The sequence below is a fragment of the Mustelus asterias genome, chromosome 20, assembly GCF_964213995.1.
Source record: "Mustelus asterias chromosome 20, sMusAst1.hap1.1, whole genome shotgun sequence".
Lineage (NCBI taxonomy): Eukaryota > Metazoa > Chordata > Chondrichthyes > Carcharhiniformes > Triakidae > Mustelus > Mustelus asterias.
In genome coordinates this window covers 61,950,833-61,976,175 of record NC_135820.1, presented here as the reverse complement: position 1 = coordinate 61,976,175, position 25,343 = coordinate 61,950,833, and the positions used below count along the sequence as shown (strand labels likewise).

At 44.7% G+C, this 25,343-nt stretch overlaps 1 protein-coding gene across 14 annotated transcripts in view; it reads right to left on the bottom strand.

The window, feature by feature from the left end:
* The window catches only part of LOC144508578 (band 4.1-like protein 1), a 290,684-nt gene that overhangs the window by 140,311 nt on the left and 125,030 nt on the right, over positions 1-25,343 (bottom strand). For 13 of the 14 annotated variants that reach the window (XM_078236670.1, XM_078236672.1, XM_078236665.1 and 10 more), the window contains exon 2: positions 8,479-8,639. In XM_078236670.1, the coding sequence (XP_078092796.1) occupies positions 8,479-8,625 (147 nt within the window). In that variant the 5' untranslated portion in view covers positions 8,626-8,639. Of the gene's footprint in view, positions 1-8,478; positions 8,640-16,321; positions 16,418-25,343 lie in introns of those variants that run through there. The other variant, XM_078236669.1, reaches the window with a different exon arrangement.

Below are 25,343 nucleotides of genomic sequence, written 5' to 3'. Positions count from 1 at the left end.
TAAATTGCCCTTCAGTGTCCCAAGATGTGTGGGATAAACGTGTGGGGTTACGGGTACAGGGCAGATGCTCTGTCGGAATGTGTGCCAATTCGATGGGCTGAATGGCCATCTTCTGCGCTGTAGGGATTCTTCCAATTCAACTAGAAGAGATGCGACACCTGCCCTTTGACCTCCACCCTTCCCACCTTCCAGAATCCCAGACACAAGGAGGAATCTTGGCGCAACTGGGTCTTAGCCGCAGGTTAGAGAGCCGGTGAAAAACCCACCCTTTTATTTTCTGAATGGCCTGCTAAACTACAAGCCGATTAGTCAATGGCAAAGCCAATGGCGGCCTTTCCATTGGAATCGAAACCATGAGATCGGAGGTCTTGCCTACTGACAGCTTGTGGTCAATCAGTTGCCCCAACCCTGCTGCCGGAAGCACAGGAACCAGAGTCCCAGGATCGCAGAGCAACCCAGGCCACAGCTAAGCCATACAGAGGGGAAAGGGTTTCAGGGGCTGGAGATTGCAAGGAGAGGGTTGCAAGATATTCAGCTGCAAGGACAAGGGGGGTAAGTCTGAGCAGTAACACCCCTTCTCACGCTTCCTGATATCCAGCTCCTTGAGCGGACATTGAGTGCTTTGATCAAGGGAGTCCTGGACTTGACAAGCAGCCAGAACAGGTTTATCTGCGGTACACGCGGTATGGCAAAAGGCCTGTCTGCTACTGGGTTAATACCAGCACCAGGAAAATCAAGTCCTTACATGGTCATGAACTGGCCATTTAAAGGCCACAACTGAAAGTGGGGCAGGAAGGTCAACCATGGACTGTCCTGCCCGGAACTGGATGGCACGGTAGCACAGTGGTTAGCACTGTTGTTTCACAGCGCCAGGACCCGGAATCGATTCCCGGCTTGGGTCACTGTCTGTATGCAGTTTGCACATTCTCCCCGTGTCTGCACAGGTTTCCTCCGGGTGCCCCAGTTTTCTCCCATATTCTGAAAGGTGCATTGGTTAGGTGCATTGACCCAAACAGGCACCGGACTGTGGCGACTATGGGAATTTCACAGTAACTTCATTGCGGTGTTAATGTAAGCCTTACTTGTGACTAATAAATAAACTTTAGAAAAAGAACTTAGCTTGGGTAAAGAAGGGAAGATGGTAGGGTTTTGGTAATCTATAATCTGTCCCAGTATAATAAGTCTTCACTATAAACTGCCCCACTTAAAATGATTTAGTTTTAACATTGTTTGCTCTTCAGGACCTTGCATCGGATTTATGTTGCTATGTTCAATTTTACATTGTCTGCACTCTAGGTTCCCACACTCTGGGCCAGCCGCCACCATGTTTTGATGCTGGTGCTACCACCGCAGTCACCAGAGGCCTAGGCTGTGGGGCGAGAGCAAGGCCCCAGATCCAGGAGCAGGCCAAGGAGGAGAAGCTGCCAGCCACTAATTGGATCATAAACTGTCAGTAACCAGGGCAGAGGTGAGATGGGGACATGAGGAAGCAATTGCCCACCGGCTTCCAGCACTGCCCCATCGTACTCCATCCCCAGCTTCTTCCGTGGAATACTGTGGGAGAGGGGCTCAGCTCCTGCAACCTGCGAAGATGGGGTCACATCCATTCGATGCACTCAGGTGGTGGTGGTGGTGGGGGGGGGAACGTGGCGTATTGGGGGGGCAGGGGAAGCGCACGCGCCCGTGGGGCAAGGAATGGACGCTGCGAGAGAACATGAGTGCATGGGGAAAGGGGAGTGCGAGAGAATGCGCCCATGTGGGGAAAGGAGAGGGCGTGGCAGTGTGGTGTGGGAGGGGGAGAGTGGCAGTGGAAACACAGGGAAAGAGAGAGAGACAGAAGGTGGGATAGAAGAGGGCAGAGACAGGGTGTAGAGAGAAAGAATGCTAAAAGGCGCGCGTGTGTGTGTCTGTGTGTGGGGAGATAGGAGAGAGCAAAACATGGAAAGGAGCGACAAAGAGCAAGAGAGAGAGAGGCTGAAATCTTCTGTCCTTGTTGATGACTGGGATTTTCCAGTGCCGCTGAAAGTGAATAGACTTTTGGCTGGAATGCCAATTTTTCCATTCTCTCTCGTAATGGGTCTTGCCACGGGAGAGACTGGAGAATCCGGCTTAGAGAGTGGGAATACAGAGCAAACAAAAAGTTGAACTGCATTTCTGGAGTGTTGCTGCTGAGACACAGAAGCTATGCTACTCAGGGCTCGAGTGATTTAGTATTATTTAATTTTGATGTGTTTAGTAGTTGTTACATTCTGATGTTTTTTTTTCCAAGTTCACCATCTGAAAGACATGCTGGTGAGGTGCACGGGCCATGCTAAATTCTCTCTCGGTGTACCCAAAGCGTCCTAGGCGACTAGGGTATTTTCACAGTAACTTCATTGCTGTGTTAATGTAAGCCTTACTTGTGACACTAACAAATAAACTTTAAAACCTTTTGTTTATTTAATCATCCCATTCACATTTATTTTTGGCTTAATCTCTTCTCCCTTCCATCCTGTCGCAGACTTTCCCTTTTGTTCCCCACCATCTGACAGCCTTTTCCAGCCTGTCTACTTTCTAAGATTTTCTGATTCTGGATAAATGGCACCGACCTAAAACATTAACGTTTTTCTCTCTCCACAGGTGCTGCCTGATTTACTGAGTATTCCCAGCAGTTTCTATTCCTCTCTCTCGCCATGGAAATAGGTTGCTTCCAAATCCACGAGCTCTCATTTTTGTCAATCGTCTCTTCCAGGGAATCTTGTCAAATACTTTGTGGCAGTCAATATAACTAATACCCACAGACACAAGTCCCATCTATTAAGTTTGTTACGTCCTCCAAAAAAAAAATTCAACGAGGTTCATCGAACATGATGGAACCTTTACAAATTCATGTCGGCATTCTGATCAGGTCATATCTGTCCCAATGCTCAGTCATTCCATCTCAAAGACTAAATTTGAGTAAATTTTCCCACAACTGAGATTAAACTTACTGGCCTGTAAACTCCAGGTTTATCTATTTCAAACTTCATAAATCATGGAGTAACACTAGTAATTTTCCAACTTCTCCTGAATCGAGAGTTTTGGAAGATCGTGGCAAATGTATCAGCAATCCTCTCACATACTTCCTGCATTACCCTCGGGAAGACACAACTGAGAATTCATCTATCTTTAATCTCAATTAATTTCTCAATTACTGGGCGGGATTCACGGGTCCAGTCCGTGATCAGACTAATTTATCTCGTTAATTTATTTTTAGTTTTACTTGGATCTTTGGTACTTTCTCTTCATCCTCTAGTCTATGCTGAAGACTGCTGCATAGTAGCTGTTCTGTTAATCTGCCATTTCCTGATTTCCAATAACAATATCATTCGAGCCTGTTTTTAAGGGAGCAACATTACTTATGGCCATCAGTTTTTCTTTGTTCTAATTGGTGAATAACGGGGATAAAAAATAACCAATTACCTATGTGGTTCACATAGGTACTCAAGGCATAGGTAGGAAAAGGGGTGGGGATGTAAGGCAGTATTTCAGGGAGTTAGGGTGGAAGCTTAGGGCTAGAACAAACAGAGTTGTTTTCTCTGGTTTGTTACCTGTGCCACGTGATAGTGAGGAGAGGAATTGGGAAAGAGCAGTTGAACACGTGGTTACAGGGATGGTGCAGGAGGGAGGGTTTCAGATACCTAGACAATTGGGGCTCTTTCTGGGGTAGGTGGGACCTCTACAAACAGGATGGTCTGCACCTGAATCAGAGGGGTACCAATATCTTGGGGGGGAAATTTGCTAATGCTCTTCGGGAGGGTTTAAACTAATTCAGCAGGGGGGTGGGTACCTGAATTGTAGCTCCGGTGTGCAGGAGGTTGAGAGTAGCGAGGTCATGGATGAGGTTTCAGGGTCGCAGGAGTGTACTGGCAGGCAGGAAGGTGGTTTGAAGTGTGTATACTTCAACACCAGGAGCATCCGGAATAAGGTGGGTGAACTTGCAGAATGGGTTGGTACCTGGGATTTCGATGTTGTGGCCATCTCGGAGACATGGACAGAGCAGGGACAGGAATGGTTGTTGCAGGTTCCAGGGTTTAGATGTTTCAGTAAGTGCAGGGAAGGTGGTAAAAGAGGGGGAGGTGTGGCATTGTTAGTCAAGGATAGTATTACAGTGGCAGAAAGGACTTTTGATGAGGACTCGTCTACTGAGGTAGTTTGGGCTGAGGTTAGAAACAGGAAAGGAGAGGTCACCCTGTTGGGAGTTTCTTATAGACCTCCGAAAAGTTCCAGAGATGTAGAGGAAAAAATTGCAAAGATGATTCTGGATAGGAGCGAAAGTAACAGGGTAGTTGTACTGGGGGACTTTAACTTTACAAATATTGACTGGAAAAGCTATAGTTCAAGTACTTTGGAGGGGTCGGTTTTTGTCCAATGTGTGCAGGAAGGCTTCCTGACACAGTATGTAGATAGACCAACAAGAGGCGAGGCCACATTGGATTTGGTACCAGGTAATGAACCAGGCCAGCTGTTAGATTTGGAGGTAGGTGAGCACTTTGGTGACAGTGACCACAATTCGATTACGTTTACCTTAGCAATGGAAAAGGATAGGTATATACCAAAGGGCAAGAGTTATAGCTGGGGGAAAGGAAATTATGATGTGATTAGGCGAGATTTAGGTGGCATAGGTTGGGGAAGGAAACTGCAGGGGATGGGCACAATTGAAATGTGGAACTTGTTCAAGGAACAGCTACGACGCGCCCTTGATAAATATGTACCTGTCAGGCAGGGAGGAAGCAGACGTGTGAGGGAACCGTGGTTTACTAAGGAGGTTGAATCTCTTGTGAAGAGGAAGAAGGAGACTTATGTTAAGATGAGACGTGAAGGCTCAGTTAGGGAGCTTGAGAGTTACAAGTTAGCCAGGAAGGACCTAAAGAAAGAGTTAAGAAGAGCCAGGAGGGGACATGAGAAGTCTTTGACAGGTAGGATCAAGGAAAACCCTAAAGCTTTCTATAGGTATGTCAGGAGTAAAAGAATGACGAGGGTAAGATTAGGGCCAGTCAAGGACAGGAGTGGGAAGTTGTGCGTGGAGTCTGAAGAGATAGGAGAGGCACTAAATGAATATTTTTCATCAGTATTCACACTGGAGAGGGACAGTGTCGAGGGGAGTACTGAGATGCAGGCTGTTGGACTGGATGGGATTGATGTTCATAAGGAGGAGGTGTTAGCAATTCTGGAAAGGGTAAAAATAGATAAGTCCCCTGGGCCGGATGGGATTTATCCTAGGATTCTCTGGGAGGCTAGAGAGGAGATTGCAGAGACTTTGGCTCTGATCTTTGGGTCGTCATTGTCTACTGGAACAGTGCCAGAAGACTGGAGGATAGCAAATGTTGTCCCCTTGTTCAAAAAGGGGAATTGGGACAACCCTGGTAATTATAGACCGGTGAGCCTTACTTCTGTTGTGGGCAAAGTTTTGGAAAGGATTATAAGAGATAGGATTTATAATCACCTGGAAAGGAATAATTTGATTAGGGATAGTCAGCACGGTTTTGTGACGGGTAGGTCGTGCCTCACAAACCTTATTGAGTTCTTTGAGAAGGTGACCAAAGAGGTGGATGAGGGTAAAGCGGTTGATGTGGTGTATATGGATTTCAGCAAAGCGTTTGATAAGGTTCCCCATGGTAAGCTTTTGCAGAAAATACGGACACATGGGATTGAGGGTGATTTAGTGGTTTGGATCAGGAATTGGCTAGCTGTAAGAAAACAGAGGGTGGTGGTTGATGGGAAATATTCATCATGGAGTTCAGTTACTAGTGGTGTACCGCAAGGATCTGTTTTAGGGCCACTGCTGTTTGTCATTTTTATTAATGACCTGGATGAGGGCATAGAAGGATGGGTTAGTAAATTTGCAGATGACACTAAACTCGGTGGAGTAGACAGTGCGGAGGGAAGTAGCAGGTTACAGAGGGACATAGATAAGCTGCAGAGCTGGGCTGAGAGGTGGCAAATGGAGTTTAATGCGGAAAAGTGTGAGGTGATTCACTTTGGAAGGAGTTACAGGAATACAGAGTACTGGGCTAGTACTTGGTAGTGTGGATGAACAGAGGGATCTGGGTGTCCATGTGCATAGATCCCTGAAAGTTGGCACCCAGGTTGATAGGGTTGTTAAGAAGGTGTACGGTGTGTTAGCTTTTATTGATAGAGGGATTGAGTTTCGGAGCCAGGAGGTCATGTTGCAACTGTACAAAACTCTGGTGCGGCCACACTTGGAGTATTGCGTACAGTTCTGGTCGCCGCATTATAGGAAGGATGTGGAAGTGTTGGAAAGGGTGCAGAGGAGATTTACCAGGATGTTGCCTGGTATGGTGGGAAAATCGTATGAGGAAAGGCTGAGGGGCTTGAGGTTGTTTTCATTAGAGAGAAGAAGGTTAAGAGGTGACTTAATAGAGGCATACAAGATGATCAGAGGATTAGATAGGGTGGATAGTGAGAGCCTTTTTCTTTGGATGGTGATGGCTAACACGAGGGGACATAGCTTTAAATTGAGGGGTGATAGATATAGGACAGATGTTAGAGGTAGGTTCTTTACTCAGAGAGTAGTAAGGGCGTGGAATGCCTTGCCTGCAGCAGTAGTGGACTCGTCAACATTAAGAGCATTCAAATGGTTATTGGATAAACATATGGATGATATTGGAATAGTGTATGTTAGATGGGCTTTAGTTTGGTTTCACTGGTCGGTGCAACATCGAGCGCCGAAGGGCCTGTACTGCGCTGTAATGTTCTATGTTCTATCTCGGGTTGCCAAAGGTGATTAAATATCCCTTTTTAGCTTATTCATTCGTGTCACAACTAGGCTCACATTAACATGGAAATGAAGTTACTGTGAAAATCCTCTAGTTGTCACACTCTGCCGCCTGTTTGGGTACACCGAGGGCGAATTTAGCATGGTCAATGCACCTAACCAGCACGTCTTTCAGACTGTGGGAGGAAACCGGAGCACCCGGAGGAAACCCACGCAGACATGGGGAGAAGGTGCAGACGCTGCACAGACAGTGACCCAAGCCAGGAATCGAACCCGGGTTCCTGGCGCTGTGTGGCAGCAGTGCTAACAACTGTGCCCCCTGGGCAGCAGTGCTAACAATTGTGCCCCCTGGCGGTTTTATCATAAGGCTTCAGCCATTCGTTGGCCAATGCATCCATCCTTGTGACGTACTGCCTTCCTTCGCCAATTGGAAAGCAAAAATGGCTCATTACACAATTGGATGATGCTTGGTTGTCAGCCAATCAGCTCTTTTTAAACTGGATATAAAAATATTGAAAAATGGGGGAAAAAGAGAAATGTTCAAAGAAAATGCAAAAAACAATTTTTTTTTAAAGGGACAGAATGTTTTTTGTAACCACAGGATTGCACATGGTGATGTCATGGAGACGCCAGGCCAAGCCTGAAGGGTTGGCAACCCTACAAACACCCTTTTTAAAATCTTGCACTGCAATTTGAATATTTCTCTAATTGCGCTGAGAAAAGCAACTTTCATAATAGGTCCTTTTGGCTAAGATCAAGTGTAGTATGGATTGGATGCTGCACTTGGTTGAGGTCATTGGGTTGCATTTAAGCTTCATTTTCATATGGAGCAATTTTTAAAAGCGGCATCTTGGCCTTTTGGCTAAGATGCAAATGAGATCAAGCCTTGGAGGAGGAAGTCCTGCCCCTCCTCCAATCAGCTTGGCTCATGTAGATCAGGCCCAGGACAGGGTAAATGGTCGCTTGCCCTGTCTTGTCAGCTTGGATCGGAAATGTCTCAACTTGTTGAGACTCTGAATTGGACTTGATTTGATTGAATTGGAAAAGTACTAAAAAAAAGATTCAAAATAAGTGGCAGTAGGTGAAGAGGGGATATGAGGAAAAACTTTTTATTCCGCAAAGGCGGTGGTGGGTGTCTGGAATTTGCTACCCGAGTTGGTGGGGAAGGCAGAGACCCTAAATTCTTTTAAAACCTACTTGGATCTGTACCGTAAGTGCTGTAATCTACAGGGCAATGGGCTGGATGCAGGAAGGTGGAATTAGAAAGGGCACCAAGGGTGTCCTCGGGCTGGCATGGACAAGATGGGCTGAATGGCCTCCTTCTGTGTTGTAACCTTTCTATGGTTCTATTCCAGGCACCATGCCAGCACATCACCACGTCATTTGGACACTTTTGTAAATTAGCAACAGTCATAGAATCCCTCCAATGCAGGAGGAGGCCATTTCACTCACTGAATTGGCACTGACAACAATCCTACCCAGGCTCTATCCCTGTAACCCCATGTATTTACCCTCATAATCCCCTGACATGGGGAGAAGGTGCCATCTCCACACAGACAGTCACCCAAGGCCAGAATTGAACGTGGGTCCCTGGCGCTGTGAGGCAGCAGTGCTAAACCACTGTGCCACCGTGCCACCCTTAAATACACACTGTCATATGAGAAAACGCAACGGCCAAGATGGAACAAAACAAAAGGATCGCAAACGGGGCCCGCCATTACCTGCTCCTGCTGGTTCGTGTCGGTGTCTGCTAGCTTCTGTTCTTTATGAGCTGTCACCTCTTGTTGCGCGACAGGTTGCTGCTCCGGCTGAGGGGGTTCCTGCTGAACTTGCGTCAACTCCGAATCCGTGCCAGATTCCGTGGCCATCGTTGCAAATTATTCTGAAAAAGAGAATCGGACGCTAAGTACACAATGAAACCCATTTCAAAAGCTTCAGGAGCAGAAAGACAAACTAATATTTCAAGCACAGCACAGAGCAATTGATAGATTTTGAATACTGGCAGCATTTATTAAAATCTGCCACAATAAATTACTTGTCACCTACTAAGCCAGCAAGATAAAAAGCAATAGCGTGGTAAATAAAAGTATCACTTTCTCCAAAAGGAAATTACTAGGTTGCACCCTGTCATGGATGTTAAAGCCAGAACAGTGCCAACAATAAATGCACACATATAATATTCAACACGGTGTGCCGTGTCTCTCATCAAGACTGGGTTTGCAAGTTCATTTTCAAATAGTAATCTGCGCTCACTTATGAATGTAATGCATATGAAAATTATTTCTCCACTTGTTCTTTTTTCTCTGCACTTACTGAACGTTATTAGAACAAGTGTTTCCGAAAAACGCAAGGGCACATCTGGGACGCACTCAGGTCTGCATCAATTTCACTGCAGCGAGGAACAAATTAACTTTTGTTGGCCACATGTTTCTAAGCTGATGTTTGACGTACCATTTATGGCGGGGGGGTTTTTTGGTTTGGGAATGATTGGCATTTAGTGGGGTGCCAATGGATGGTAGAGTAAGGAGATTTGACATGTCAGCTAGAACTCTCACCAACTTTTACAGATGCACCATAGAAAACATTCTTTCTGGTTGTATCACAGCTTGGTGTGGCTCCTGCTCTGCCCAAGAGGGCAAGAAACTACAAAGGGTCGTGAACGTAGCCCAATGCATCACGCAAACCAGCCTCCCATCCATTGACGCGGTCTGCACTTCCCGCTGCCTCGGCAAACTAGCCAGCATAATCAAGGAAACTTTCCCTCCACGTGTTTCTGATGTTTGCAGCTTTTGACACTGTTAACCACACCACTTTCCCAAAGCAACCAGCACAATCAAGGACCCCACTCACCCCGGACATGCTCTCTTCCACCTTCTTCCGTTGGGAAAAATATATAAAAGTCTGAGGTCACGTACCAGCCGACTCAAGAACAGCTTCTTCCCTGCTGCCATCAGACTTTTGAATGGACCGACCTTGCATTAAGTTGATCTTTCTCTACACCCTAGCTATGACTGTAACACTACATTCTGCACTCTTTTGTTTCCTTCTCTATGGACGATATGCTTTGTCTGTATAGCACGCAAGAAACAATACTCTTCACTGTCTACTAATACATGTGACAATAAATCAAATCAAATAAATCAAGCACAGGTTATGAATGAAAGTGGAAGTTAATTACAATGAAGAGCAGAGGGAATAGTTATTAACTGTATAATTGATACGTGTTTAAGATTTGAAAAGCAGAATTTTTAATCTAAACAGCCTCAAGCTTTTCCAAGGGATCGTGCTCCCAACTCCCCGACGAACTGTGTGCCTCCAGTACCTACGTTCGTTTTTCCCACGTGAAGTAAAGGATGTGTCTTGTATACTTTAAAATTACAAATCCCTTGTAACCACTTATTCTCACACACAATACATTTATAAACAAAGTGATTCTTAAGATAGCAGCTTTGTAAGGGCTATGTCAACACTTTGTCACACTCTCAAAGACAATTGGGGATGGGCAATAAATGCAGGCATAGCCAGTGACGCCCACATCCCAGGAATGAATAAGCAATATCCTTTTACTAGTTCCCAAAGATGGCTGCAGACAGCCATAGCACTGCTCAAGAACTGCACGTTCTCACTGTTCGATACGAGTGTATTCCATCGAGGCAGCTATAGAGTTTACATTTGTTTCTGGCTCCTTGTCTCCATCCGTATCTAAATACTATGCCCAAGGTTCTATTGGTTTCCTTCCCAATGATGTCAAGGCTCTTAGTTTCCTTCTGATATTTATGAATCCGACAAAACCTTCTTTGTGGAGTTCTTTCTATTGCAAGGCTTTCTTTCTCTTGATCTTGTATCACATTCTCTCCCCCAGCTGTGCCTGAAGTTGAATTTATGAGCGTGACTATCTCTTTGTTGCCTCTCATGTTTTCTAATCATCTCACAATCATCAGAGGAAATGTTAGGAGTGGTGTTTATTGTAGAGCTGGAAGTTATGTTTGCAGTCATCTTCCCATCAATGGGTCTGACGGGGAGAACCTGGTCTTTGTGGGGTGTTCTCTATTGAAGAAGAGCTAAGCTAAGATCCTTCTTCTTTTTCATCAATTCTTTGATCATCTGAACTCTTTGCATCTCCGTTTTGCTGAGGATATCCAGGTAAACTAATCACCTGCATGAAACCCCATTCTGCACAAAGTTGTGGATCAGCTCATTGGCAAACTGAGGTGCGTTGTTTGACATCACAATGTCTGGGATACCGTGTGTTGTGAAGATTCTTTTTAGTGATGGCCTCTGCCGTGGTGCTGTGCAGTCTACTCACATCAAGCCATTTGGAGTGGCAGCCATTGATGATGATGAAAACTTTAGCCTTAAACTCAAATTAATCCATTCCCAGGCCTCAAAGGAAAATGGAGGATGCCACTGGTTGACACTGCTGTTCGCTATTCACTGCACACACATGGCAATTGGAGGTGAACTCTTCAATGGAGTGACTGCTGCTTCGTCACCAGGCTCATGTTGGGATTTTGCCTGGCACGTTGCTATTCCCAAGTGACTTTGATGGGTTTTCTGGAGAATGTTGACTTAAAGAGTACAGGGATAACTAGTCTGTTGTTAAAAACTAAGAAATCATCAATGATTGTGAGACATTTTCTCTGTTTGAAGTATTGATGAAATACTGGGTTGTTAGAAGTATAATCCAGCCATCTATTCTGGCAACACACTTATTTTGATCTACTCCTCACATTGCTGCTGTATGTTACTTTCTCAATGGTTGCATACGTCTTTTCTTTTGTCGGTGAACAATCTCGAAGGGTAATAAACTGGGTTTCTTTATCCATAATTTTGTACTTGATACAACACTGTCCAAGTCTGTAGGTGATGCATCCACTGGCAACTTCAGATCACAGTGCACAAGAATTCTGGTAAAATTAGGAGATTTTTGATCTTGTCAATAGCATTTTAATTGGTCCACATTCCAGCACCACTGTTGACCTTGACTCAATAGCCGTTGCAACATCCTATTGATTTCCACCAAGTTTGGTCGGAACTTGACTACTTTAGAATCATCGAATCTACAGTGCAGAAAGAGGCCATTTAGCCCATTGAACCTGCACCGACAACACCCGGGTTCCATCCCTGTAACCCCTCATATTTGCAGTCCTAATCCCCCTGGCACTAAGGGGCAATTTATCATGGCCAGTCAACCTAACCCGCACATTTTTGGACTGTGGGAGAAAACCGGAGCACCCGGAGGAAACCCATGCAGACACGAGGAGAATGTGCAAACTCCACACAGTCACCCGAGGCCGGAATTGAACCCGGGTCCCTGGCACTGTGAGGCAGCAGTGCTAACCACTGTGTCACCGTGCCGCCCTACTTGATTGACAATCCCATGGAATCTGTGTAATTCCATGACGTTTTTAAGCTTTGGAAACATCCTTGGTTTTCCTTGTGCAAGTTTCCGAAATTATGGCTAACCAACATGCCCTGAGAATTTCATCACAAGCTTTGCAAATACACGTTTGACTTTTTAAAATGTAAAATCTGCTTCTCATAGGACAATGAGGACTGCTCTCACTCGACAAGTCATTTTCTCCCCAAGACGAACTGTGCATGAGAATGTTGTCCAGATGTCATATTACTCCTTCCAAACGTTCCAGGGTCTGAGATACCGTTCTTTGAAATATCTCAGGGGGTCTGAAGTGATTCTGAACAATGCTAACTGGCATAAAAACAGAAAATGCTGGAAATACTCAACAGGTTGGTCTGATGTCCACCTGAGCGATTAACTCTGTTTCTCTCTCCACAGATGCTGCCAGACCTTCTGAGTATTTCCAGCATTTTGTGTTTTCAATTCAAGATCCCTGGTATATAACACCCCAGGAATGATCCGAATTGAAAGCCAAAATGTCGCACTCCAGCACAAGGAGTATCCATTTTAAAACTCGGGCAATGTGTCAAAGTTTCAACATCTAATTACAGAAAGACCGATGACACCGGGTGCGAAAGTAGCTTCGTCACTTGCAAGCATCATTGCTCAGCTGGCAAGGTGCCCATCCTGGCCCCCACTTTGCTCTCTTTTTTAACGTTAGCTGTAAATTTAAGCTTACAATTGGTTTCGGTATCTAGATCATTTATCGAATCTATAGTGCAGCAGGAGGCCATTTGGCCCATTGAGCCTGCACCAACAACAATCTCACCCTGGTCCCATCCCCATAATCTCACATATTTACCCTCCTAATCCCCCTGACACTAAGGGACAATTCATCATGGCCAATCAACCTAACCCGTACATCTTTGGACTGTGGGAGGAAACCGGAGCACCCGGAAGAAACCCACGCAGACACGGGGAGAACGTGCAAACTCCACACAGACAGTCACCCAAGGCCGGAATTGAACCAGGGTCGCTGGCATTGTGAGGCAGCAGTGCTAACCACTGTGCCACCGTGCCGCCTCCTAATGTAGACAGCAAGGATCAAAGCTCTGGTCCCCGCAGTAATATACTTTACATCACCAACAATTTGAAACAATGCCTCTCACCAGTACTCACTGTTCCACATTTAGTACCTGGGCTCACATTTAATCGCACATTCTTCCTTGGATTCCCATCAATTTTAATTAGCAGGCTTTCATCTGCCTCATCAAAGACTTTTTTGAAGTCCAAATTAATGATAAAATGGGTTTGGGACATCCATATTGTATTTGCAACATCCTCAAATACGTCTTAAGAGTTTCTGAAGCAGGACTTCTCCTTCACAAAACTGGTGCTGGCTCTTACTCTTACTTTAGATGCATTCCCCAAGCTGGTCCTTACTTTAGTTTTCAATATTTTACGCAATACTGAAGGCTCAAGGGTTTATCACTAGAGTCTTGTTACTCTTTTAAATACAAGCACTATGGGTGGAATTTTCCCGCTCCGCCTGCCACAGGAATCAAAGCGGGCAGGACCGCTAAGGTCTGTTGACCGAGGGCAGGATTTTCCAGTCTTGGGGAGAGCGCGGCTGGAAAAATATTTTGCTCCAATACACAAATGAATTCTTCATTACAATAGTGTCCAAAATGTCCTCTCCTTCATGCTAAGCACTGTTCATAGAATTATAGAATCCCTACAGTACAGAGGGAGGCCATTCAACCTATACCAACAACAATCCCACCCTATTCCCGTCGCCCCACATATTTAGCCTGCTAATCTCCCGAAACTTGGGTCAATTTGGCATGGCCAATCAACCTAACCCACACATTTTTGGACTGTGGGAGAAAATCGGAGCACCTGGAGGAAACCCACGCAGACACGGGGAGAACATGCAAACTCTACACAGAGAGTAACCCAAGCAGAGAATCGAAACTGGGTCCCTGGTGCTGTGAGACAGCAGCGCTAACCACTGTGCCGTCCTTCAGACTTCCAGGATACACATCATCTGGCTCAGTAAACATCCAGCTCTGCCAGAAAGCAGTCTGAAAATGGCCGGAACTCTACCACCTTGCCCGCCACAGAATCGGCATTGGGCAAGGATCTGACAACGGAAATCTCGGTTGACCTCAGGCGGAAATTTCTGGACTCGCCTGAGTGAGGTCGTAAAATCCTGGCAAAGCCTTTGTTTCACGATGACCGGGATTTTTAAAAAATGATCCTTTTGTGTCGTGTGGGTGTTGCTGGTTAACCCAGCTTTGTTGCCCATCTCTAATTGCCCTTGAACTGAGGTGACTTAATTGTGAGGCCCATTGCAGAGAGAGCAGTGGATCTGGAGTCACATGTCGGTAAGGATGGCAGATTTCTTTCCCTAAAGGACACAAGTGAACCAGATGGGTATTTAATAGGTGGAGTCACAGGTAAATAGGGCAGTGAAGAAGGCTTTTGGCATGCTGGCCTTCATCAGTCAGGGCAGAGAGTATAGAAGTTGGGAAGTTATGTTGCAGTTGTACAGGACGTTGGTGAGGCCGCACCTGGAATATTGTGTTCAGTTTTGGCCGCCTTGCTATAGGAAAGATGTTATTAAACTGGAGAGTACAGAAGAGATTGACAAGGATGGTGCCAGGACTCAAAGGACCGTGTTATCGGGAGAGATTGGACAGGCTAGGACATTTTTTCTTTGGCGCGCAGGAGACTGAAGGGTGATCTTATGGAGGTGTATAAGATCATGAGAGGCATGGATAGGGTGAATGCACTCAGTCTTTTTCCCAGGATTGAGAAATCAAGAACCAGAGAGCATAGGTTTAAGTTAAGAGGGGAAAGAATTAACGGAATCGGAGGAGCAACTTTTTTTACACAGAGGGTGGTATGTATGTGGAATGAGCTGCCGGAGGAAGCGGTTGAGGCAGGGACATTAACAACATTTAAAAGGCATTTGGACAGATACATGGATAGGAAAGGTTTAGAGGGATTTGGGCCAAATGCAGGCAAACGGTGTGAGCTTGGATGGGCCTTTTGGTCGGCATGGACCAGTTTGAGCCGAAGGGCCTGTCTCCGTGCCGTACATTCTATGATTCTCTGAATAGCAATCAATGGAGTTGATCTGGACAAAGCAGATGATGGTTTTCTTCCACCTATTCAAAAGATAACATCACCCCTAAAATATCATGTTCACTTTCCCTCATCTTCATATTATTAATCCTTCTGCTTTTGAATGTACATAGCACTTAAATTAAATGATTTGTTACACATTTTTTCATTCAGTATGCCATGATTTAACATCATTCAATATGCAATGATTTAACATCTGAATAGAGGTGCTGCTTTTGTGACCAAATGACATCAATCGAAACATGGTTTTAAACACAGTTGATAAACTGTGTTTCAGATAAGATGTCCAACGGAGGCAGCTGCTTTGATGTGAGAGATTACATGACACTATTTCGAATATGAGCAGGGGAGTGCTCTCTCGTGTCTGGGCCAATATTTACCCCCAGTCAACATCACTGAAACAGATTATCTGGTCATTATCACATTGCTGTTTGTTGGAACTTGCTGGGTGCAAACTGGCTGCCACATTCCAACGTCACAACAGTGACTATGTTTTGAAAGTACTTCATTGCCTGCAAAGCTCTTTGTCATGTAATTAAAAAAGCAAGCCTTTATTGTCTTTTATATCCATTACGTTGTTTCTTCACCAAGAGATTCAAATAATAACTTTCATCATCATACTAACTAGGTCTGCTTCGATCTCAGTTCATGCTGGTGTTAACCTGACATAACAGCCAGTTGTAAGTGCAAAATGTTACGCACTAGTAAATTGTTTTCAACTCACTGCTGCCTCCAGCAATTCTCCACGCTGGTGTTGAGAAAGTGAAGCATGCTCATCTTTCTCCTTTAGATCAGCTCTTATTATAGCCTGTTATGACAGTTCCTGAAAGCTTTTTAATTAACAGCAGCTTAAGTACTTTGAAATGGTACAGTGGTGGCACGGTGGCACAGTCGTTAGCACTGCTGCCTCCCAGTGCCAGGGACCCAAGTTCGATTTGGGTCACTGTCTGTGTGGAGTCTTGATGTGGAGATGCCGGCTTTGGACTGGGGTAAGCGCAGTAAGAAGTCTCACAACACCAGGTTAAAGTCCAACAGGTTTATTTGGTAGCAAATACCATAAGCTTTCGGAGCTTGCTCTTCCTTCGTCAGATGGAGTGGAGTCTGCCCAGTGTCTGCGTGGGTTTCCTCCAGGTGCTCCGGTTTCCTCCCACAGCCTGAAAGACGTGCTGGTTAGGTGCATTGGAGAGATTACATGACACTATTTCGAATATGAGAAGGGGAGTGCTCTCTAGGTCTGGGCCAATATTTACCGTGATGTGGAGATGCCGGCGTTGGACTGGGGTAAACACAGTAAGAAGTTTAACAACACCAGGTTAAAGTTCAACAGGTTTATTTGGTAGCAAAAGCCACACCAGCTTTTGCTACCAAATAAACCTGTTGGACTTTAACCTGGTGTTGTTAAACTTCTTACTCCAATATTTACCGTCAGCTTGCCTGGACTTGCAGAGTCTCACTGGCTGTCCTGTCTGGAGACAATACACATCTCTTTAACCTGTCTTAATGCTCTCTCCACTCACATTGTTTGTACCTTTAAGACTTGATTAGCTGTAAGTATTCGCATTCCAACCATTATTCATGTAAATTGAGTTTGTGTCTTTATATGCCCTGTTTGTGAACAGAATGCCCACTCACCTGAAGAAGGAGCTTAAGGCTCCGAAAGCTTGTGTGGCTTTTGCTACCAAATAAACCTTTTGGACTTTAACCTGGTGTTGTTAAACTTCTTACTCCAATATTTACCCCCAGTCAACATCACTGAAACAGATTATCTGGTCTTTATCACATTACTGTTTGTTGGAACTTGGCCATGCTAAATTCTCCCTCAGTGTACCCGAACAGGCGCTGGAGTGTGGCAATTGGGGGATTTTCACGGTAACTTCACTGCAGTGTTATAGTAAGCCGACTTGTGACAATAATAAATAAACTTAAACTAAACTTTCTCTTTCTGGTGGATATCTGAGGGATCAGTACCTATCAATATACATATGGTTTCCATTACGATTTTCTATCGAAATGGCCCCAGGGGACGGCAAGAGAAAGCCAAACAGTTCAGTGATAAGATCCATTCTGAACTTGATACCGTTGTGATGACCTATTAGTAACCACAAGCAATGATTCAAGTGAACACCTATCCAACAATGAACTAGTTAACAGCACTCAGCATGGACTCAGTAAGGGAAGGTCCTGCCTAATCAACATGATGTCCCAAGTGGCCTGAGGCAAGTCACATGAAATGGCGCAACTTGTTTTGCGAAAGTTCTGTTTTCACAAATTTATGGAAATATGTAAGTAGCCAACTGATTGGAAGCAAAGAGCACTCGGTAGCAATACCTCAAGGCTCATCACCGGAACCATTGCTGTAAGGGTGGCACGGTAGCACAGCGGTTAGCACTGCTGCCTCACAGATGTGGAGATGCCGGCGTTGGACTGGGGTAAGCACAGTCCAGGGACAATTCCAGCCTTTGGTCACTGTCTGTGTGGAGTTTGCATGTTCTCCCTGTGTCTGTGTGGGTTTCCTCCGGGTGCTCCAGTTTCCTCCCACATTCCAAAGATGTGCGGGTTAGATGGATTGGCCATGCTAAATTGCCCCTTAGTCTCAGGGGGACTAGCAGAGTAAATATGTGGGGCTATGGGGATAGGGCCAGGGTGGGATTGTTGTCGGTGTAGGCTTGATGGCCAGAACGGCCTCCTTCTGCACTGTCGGGAATCTATGATTGTACGACTGTTGCTAATTTCTGGATTCAGAATTTCAATGCAAAGTGGTCAAATTTGATGGAGCAAAAACTCCAGAATGAATCTGGCAAACTAAATGAGTAGGCAGAACAATAGCAGATTAAATTTAATGCAGACAAGTATAACATGTAGGAAGGAAAAGTAGATGACATGTAGACTGTGTGAATGGTGGAAATCGATAAAAGTGAAGCTGAACAAGACCTCAACTTATCAGTGAAAATGTCCAACAAATGCGGAATTGCAATCAATTGCACTGATGTTGAACTATTTAGCTAATATATCTATAAGGAAGGGACAGGAGGTTATGATCATACTGTACAGTGCTGCAACAAAAACAGAAAATGCTGGGGAAACTCAGCAGGTCTGACAGCATCTGTGGAGAGAGAATTGAGCCAATGTTTCAAGCCTGGATGACCCTTCAACAGAACTGAAAGCAAAGAAAATCAGACAAGATTTATACTAGGAGGGTGGAATTGAATTGAACCTGGGTCCCTGGCTCTGTGAAGCAGCAATGCTAGCCGTGCCGCCCTTCCAGCAATGGTTCCAGTGAAGAGCCTTGAGGTAATGCTAATTGAGCAAAGGAAATGTAAATGGTAATGATGAAGGCTGAGAAGCTGCTAAAAGCGTCCATTAAGTGATTTGAATGTGTGAATGGCAGAACAGAGGTACAGATTGTTAAGGGACTACCTGAGGAATGTGGCAGTTGGCCCTCGGGGTTAGGGTTATGGTGGAAGACTGTGTAGACTCAGAATCTTCAACCTACACTGGGAGTACCTGAGAGGTCATTTTTTCAGCGATGCCCAAGCAAACTACAAGTCCACAGGTCACGACAAGTCAATAGGAAATAAAAGAATTTAATCAGAGCCAAGCTTGAAGGCAGACCCGCAGTAACCCAGCTCCCGGCAGTGAGATTCACCCAGCAGAAGCATGGGAACAGTTGAAATGCGTCCTCCAAGTAAAAGTGGTTGGCTTGTCAACAGTAGATTGCTTTGATCAAAGTGACAGAGAAATCCAAAAAGCTTCTCGAAAAGAAACACTCCTGCCATAATAGATTAGTTCCATGCCCTGATGACCAGGCTACGAAAGTTGTACATAGCGAAGCCTGCAGTGAACCCAATCTCCAGGACATCCAAAGCTGGTAGAGAGCTCTTCGAGTGAATACAAATGTTTGCAGATACAGGAGATGGGAGATCCTTCAAATGAAGCCTCGAGATCTGTTTATGGATCTTATGTAAAATCTTTTGGTGGCACCAACCTGCTCAGAGAGAGAAAGAAAGGGTCCGTCATGCATCGATGGTCAGAATATGGAGAGCTATTTTGGTGGCCAGTAGATGGTGCAGGTGTGTCCGTAGCAAAGATCGCCCAGAGGGAAATGGTGTGTGAGCTAGATAAATCTCCAACCATTGAAGACGGCCACAGCACAATTAATATCACACAATGGCTCTGGAATAGATGGAGTTGCAGCAGAGGTCTATTAACAGCAATCCTTGAAAGGTTTGCAGACTGGGACAAAGGGACAGTACTTCAGACATTTGAGATGCAGCGATTGCATCCCTCTAAAAGCAACAAGGGGGAGAATTTGGACTGTTCAAACTTCAGACTTAACTCTCCATTAAACGCAGGGTGCTTTGAAACAGAAACAGAGAATGCTGGAAAAACTCGGGATGCTGCCAGATCTGCTGAGTTTTTCCAGCTTTCTATATTTATGTTTCAGATTCCGGGATCTGGCAGTATTTCGCTTTTATATTATTGCTTTCAAATAGACTTGTTCTGACAAAAGTTGAGCCAAAGCTGGTATGAATTCTCATCATAGAAACATAGAAAATAGGAGCAAGAATGCATCATTCAGCCTTTGGAACCTGCACTGAACAAAGAACAAAGAACTGTCAGCACAGGAACAGGCCCTTCGCTCACCAAGCCTGCACTGATCACATTGTCCTATCTAGACTAACCATTGGACTGTGCTGCTCCTGATGCTCTGTTCACCACTGTGCCAGGACAGACTGGTCCCTGCCTCCATTTCCATGCCCAGCCGGTCTTCATAGACAGCACAATGCTGCTAGACCCTGCGAGGTCCAAGGGCGAGAGCTCACAATGGCAGGCAGAGGGGCAAGGACGTGGGTGAGGATGATGAACAATGGAAGGAAGTGGGAAGACCGAGAGGAGGGAAGCTGGAACCCAACAAGGCTACATGAAAAACTCACAAACAAGGAGGCCAAAGGGTAACTACATAGTTTATCGGGTGGCACAATGGTTTGCACTGCTGCCTCACAATGCCAGGGACCCAGGTTCAATTCCGGCCTTTGGTGACTGTCTGTGCGGAGTTTTCCCCATAGCTGTGTTGGTTTCATCCCACCGTCCATAGATGTGTAGGTGAGGTGGATTAGCCATGGTAAATGCAAGGGCTTACAGGGATAGGGCAGAGGGGAGGGCCTAGGGGTGATGCTCTTTCAGAGAGTTGGTGCAGACTCAATGGGCCGAACGACCTCTTCTACACTGTAGGAATTTTATGGAAGGCAATGGATGATGACTTCAGATGTGGTGGCTAAAGGTCCAAGTGGGGCGCCTCGCAGGTACTGGGCTGAGGAGGAGGGTTGTTAAAATCAAGGAACAGTTGACTCTGATTGGTGAGGCAACATCTTGGCAAATCACAGTCAACTTGCTGACCAATCACTACCCTTTTCTCCTGTAGGACAAAATGTTGATTGTTTGAAATCTGGCAGTTTTGCATTTGTCCTGATGGGTGCAAGGTGAGAAACTTCAGCAACATGCCCACCTTTTCAACAATATTCATTGTTAAGCTTAGTTTTTCATGGACAGTGAGGGTGTTCCAGAGTAATGATGGAGTTAGTACGCTGTTAAAATCCCACTTACACCTCATTCACTCAACAAGGGCTTTCATTGTGAGGCAAACAGTGTAAATGTGAATGTGTCATTCAAATCGATTTTAGAAGATTTCTATCGGGCCACTGTGGAGGAACAGGAAATCACCGACGGAGCTTCTGGACTTTGGCATTTAGCAGTGTGCCTGCCAGTAGCTGTTGTCAGTTGTATTGATGAGAAACGTTAACAGTTTCACTGTTATTACAATCGTAGGATCCAAGCAATCATCATTTAGATGAGACAATAAATCAAGGCCCTGTGTTGGACTGAACATAAAATCACTGTTCAAAGCAGAGAGTTCTGCAGATAATCCTGTCAAAGAATCTTCAGCTAACCAACTGCATCTAAAAAGAGATGGTTACTGTTTGTGGGACTTCTGTGCACAAATTGGCTGCTGCATTTTTCTGCATAAAAGAGGCTGCTATAATAAAGTAATCTTTTAGCTGTATAGTGCCAGAAGATATCTTGAAAGCATGACAAAGGGTTGTTTAAATGTGGGTTCCTTTCCCTCCCCCGCACTCTGGAAAGTGAATCATGGATACATATCTGCGTACCCGTATGACAGGTAAGGTGGATGAACTTAAAGCTTGGATTATTATAAGCAATTATGATGGTGTGGCAATTACGCAGACTTGGATGAAAGAAGGGTAGGACTGGCATCTTAGCATTCCAGGATTTAGATGCTTCAGGCGAGATAGAGAGGGTGACAAGAGAGGTGGGGGTGTTGCTTTACTGATTAGGGAGAATGTCACAGCTATATAGAGGGAGGACACCTTGGTAGGATCATGCAGTGAGGCCACATGGGTAGAACTCAGGAACAGTAGTGGTGCAATCACACTGTTGGGGTTGTGCTACAGACCTCCCAGCCCGCGTGAAGTGGAGGAACTGATACATCATCAGATTATGGCAAGATGTTAAAAAACAACAGGGTTGTTGTGATGGGCAATTTTAACTTCCCCAATATAGACTGGGATTCCTTTAATGCCAGGGGCTTGGACGGGGCAGAGTTTGTTCAAGAATGCTCCTTGAGGCAATATGTAGATAGTCCAACTTGTAAAGGGGCTATCTTTTACACCTGGTTCTGGGAAACGAGCCCAGACAGGTGTTTGATGTCTCAGTGGGGGACCATTTTGGGATCAGTGATCACAATTCTATAAGTTTCAAGATACTTGTAGAAAAGGATAGAAGTAGTCCCAGAGTGAAAGTACTAAACTGGGGGAAGGCTAACTGTGACAGTATTAGGCAGGAGCGAGGGAATATAGACTGGGGGGGGGGAGGGGCGGGGGGGCGGCTGTTTGAGGGTAAATCCACATCCGATATGTGGGAGTCTTTTATTAGTTGTTAACAATTCAGGACAAGTATGTCCCTGAAAAAATGAAGGATAAAAATGGCAAGTTTCAAGAACCCTGGATGACAAGAGAGATTGGGAGCTGAGTGAAAAAGAAGGGGGCATACATAAATTTTCAGGAAATTGGAACTGGAGAAAGATGCAGTTGATGATCCTGCTAATATGCCATTTTCAGCAAGGGTGCTACGGCATGATGAGAGGCACCAATTAAAGGGCTGTCAAAAAGCCAATGAAACATGCCCTTGGAGGAATCCTGTGTTGGAGGCGGAGAATCAAAGCCAAGTCCTCTGAACACAAGATTCATAATTAGCGCTAATAGCCACCCATCAGAACACATTTAAAAATTCCTGAGGTTGACACAAACATTTAAACAGCATCTACAGTCCTCTCCTTCAGTAATATTTGCAGAACTATCTCCCACAGGTTAGAGAGTAGACTGACCTTCCTGTATTTCAAAGCTAATGTTCAGTTACCATGGCGATCAGAGTGACGTAAAGCCCTGGCGACGTAAATCCCAAGATTGATGACCAAGAGGACGAAAGTAAATTAATGTCCATTGTACATGGAAGAGCATTAGGGAAACCAAAACAAGTGTGCGGAAAGATTGAAGTGAAGGCCAGACCTAGTGCCAGCATTTAAACCTTTCCACGGCATCACCATCCATTACTGTTCCTAAGCAACATGAGCAATAAAAAAAATCTATTCCAGATCCTAGGAGAATATGAATATTCATTCAAATGGCATGCACTCACTTTCAGGCAAAGGTCTGCATTGTCAGTCACTGCAGTGAAAGCACACACACGGAAAAAAAAAATCAGATTTCTCTTCCCTAATCACTCACAAATCACAGGTCAACAGCCATTTTTTTTGCCAAACCAGAAAAAAGTCACAGTGAAGAACATTTGGGCTCATTACAGTCACACAAACATTTCACCGAGGGCTGTTTAGAAACCATTGTCTGTGGCAGAGAAAGGGAACACTCCCCAGCTAACCACCGCCCCTCTTTTACTCAGGGAGTTCACTTCAGGGACAAGCAAGCCAAAGATTCACTTAGTCCGCAGCAGATGGTCTGCTATGTCATACCAAATAAGGGCAATACAATGCACTGAAGATGGCAGTAATTAAAACCAGGGAGTCTGCGTTCTCCTCTTTATTTTAGCGACTTACAAATCATCTCCTGCATACAGGAACTAGTAGTTGGACTTAGCACTGAGCTTTGCTCCATAGTATTGTTGCCATGGATTCTACTTTGGCACCGGTCAGTATGGATTTTACACTTTTTAGTGATAATATGCCACACTGAATTGTCCATTCCGCGACAGCTCCAAGTTAAAGACAGGACTGAGGCAAATCACCTCAGAAACTCTGTCGCCAAAATTGTCCTGATTTAAAATATGGTTACATACTCTGGATGTTGACTGGAAGTCTATGTGTGGAACCCCGCAGTTTCTACTGCATATATAAAGAATCGCAATGGGAGCAAATGAATTGGCTATAACTATCTGATAAAAAGTAAACACCACCAATAATCTCTCCAACCGATATTCTCAAACTCAGCAAAAAATATTTGATTAATGGAGTTAACTGATCCAGCTCAGCACTAAACTATTTTTTTTGTATCATCTCATATCATCAGAGAGACCCGTCAAAAAAGTGGCCCAACAATTCAAAATTGGGACTGCCACAGCAAACGTTTATATGTCGGTGAAAGATTACTTTACCTCACAGGTATGAACGTATCCGGTATTTGAACTGGTGTATTTATGTTGATGTAGAGACTGACCCTGGTCCTGATTACAGCCCATCAAATCTGCACCGACTCCCTAAAAGAGCATCTTACCTAGGCGCAAACCCAGCCCCATCCCCGTAACCCCACACATTTACCATAGCTAATCCACCTAACCTTGAATATGTTTAAGGCAGAACAATGCAGATGTCTGTCTTAACCCTGAAAATTAAGTTACAGGTCGGTTTACAATTGAGTAACCAATTAGCAAATAGGGGGCTAAATTGTGATTGTAAATTGAAGATGTGAGTGTACTAAGAAGGAACTCTCTTCCTCAAAAGGTAGTAGAAGCGGAGTGATAGAATCCCTACAGTGCAGGAGGAGACCATTTGGCCCAGCGAGTCTGCACCGACCCTCCGAAAGAGCATCTTACTGAGGCCCAAACCAGCTTCATCCCCGTAACTCCTGTGCATTTACCATGGCTAATCCACCTAACTCGCATATCTTTGGACAGTAAGGGTTAATTTAGCATGGACAATCCACCTAACCTTGAACATGTTTAAGGCAGAGCAAGATATATTCTTGATGAGCAAAAGGGGGTGAAAGGTTATTCGGGATAGGTGGGAATGTGGATTTGAGGTTACAATTAGGTCAGCCGTGATCTTATCAAATGGCAGAGCAAGCTCAAGGGGCTGAGTGGTCTACTCCTACTCTCAATTTGAATGTTCATATGTTTCGTTCGAAATAAAATTATTCTCCTATTTCTTAGGCCGTGAAAACAAGTTTAGTAATCTAATGTGTCCGTTTAAGAAAAATAACGATATGGCAAATAGCAGGGGTTGAAGTAAGTTTCAGATTCAATTTAAAACAGTAAGTATTTTACTGGTAAAGCCACAATAAAGTATAGCTGGGAAAAAAATTGGATAAAGTCAGTTGGTGTTAGGAGGTGGTTGCCATACACAGGCTTTGATTAGTGGGTTGACTCAAAATACTGCTACAATTTACACTTTATACATCAAAAGCATTTCAAAATTCTACACTTGTGGTAACTAATTTTGCTAAATGGATCATTATCCTCGCTTTCTCATTAAAGTTAGTAGAAGGGTTGCAGAGACATACCTACACATGACCAGATTATACATGCATAATTAGATTTACCAGATTATATATGCACAATTATAACCAAAGGGCGCACATTAAGATCAGTTGAAAAGACTCGACGGTTGGCATTTTTCAGAGTGAGAACACGAGTAAATAAAAGGGACAGTAGTCGGTGTGGGTGGCGTGGGGGAAATAGATCTGGCCCACTTGCATGCATTCCAAAAAATAACCAGCTGTGTTTTGTAAAATCATATAGGTGTGCCCTCTGAATCAACTGACATCAAGTTAA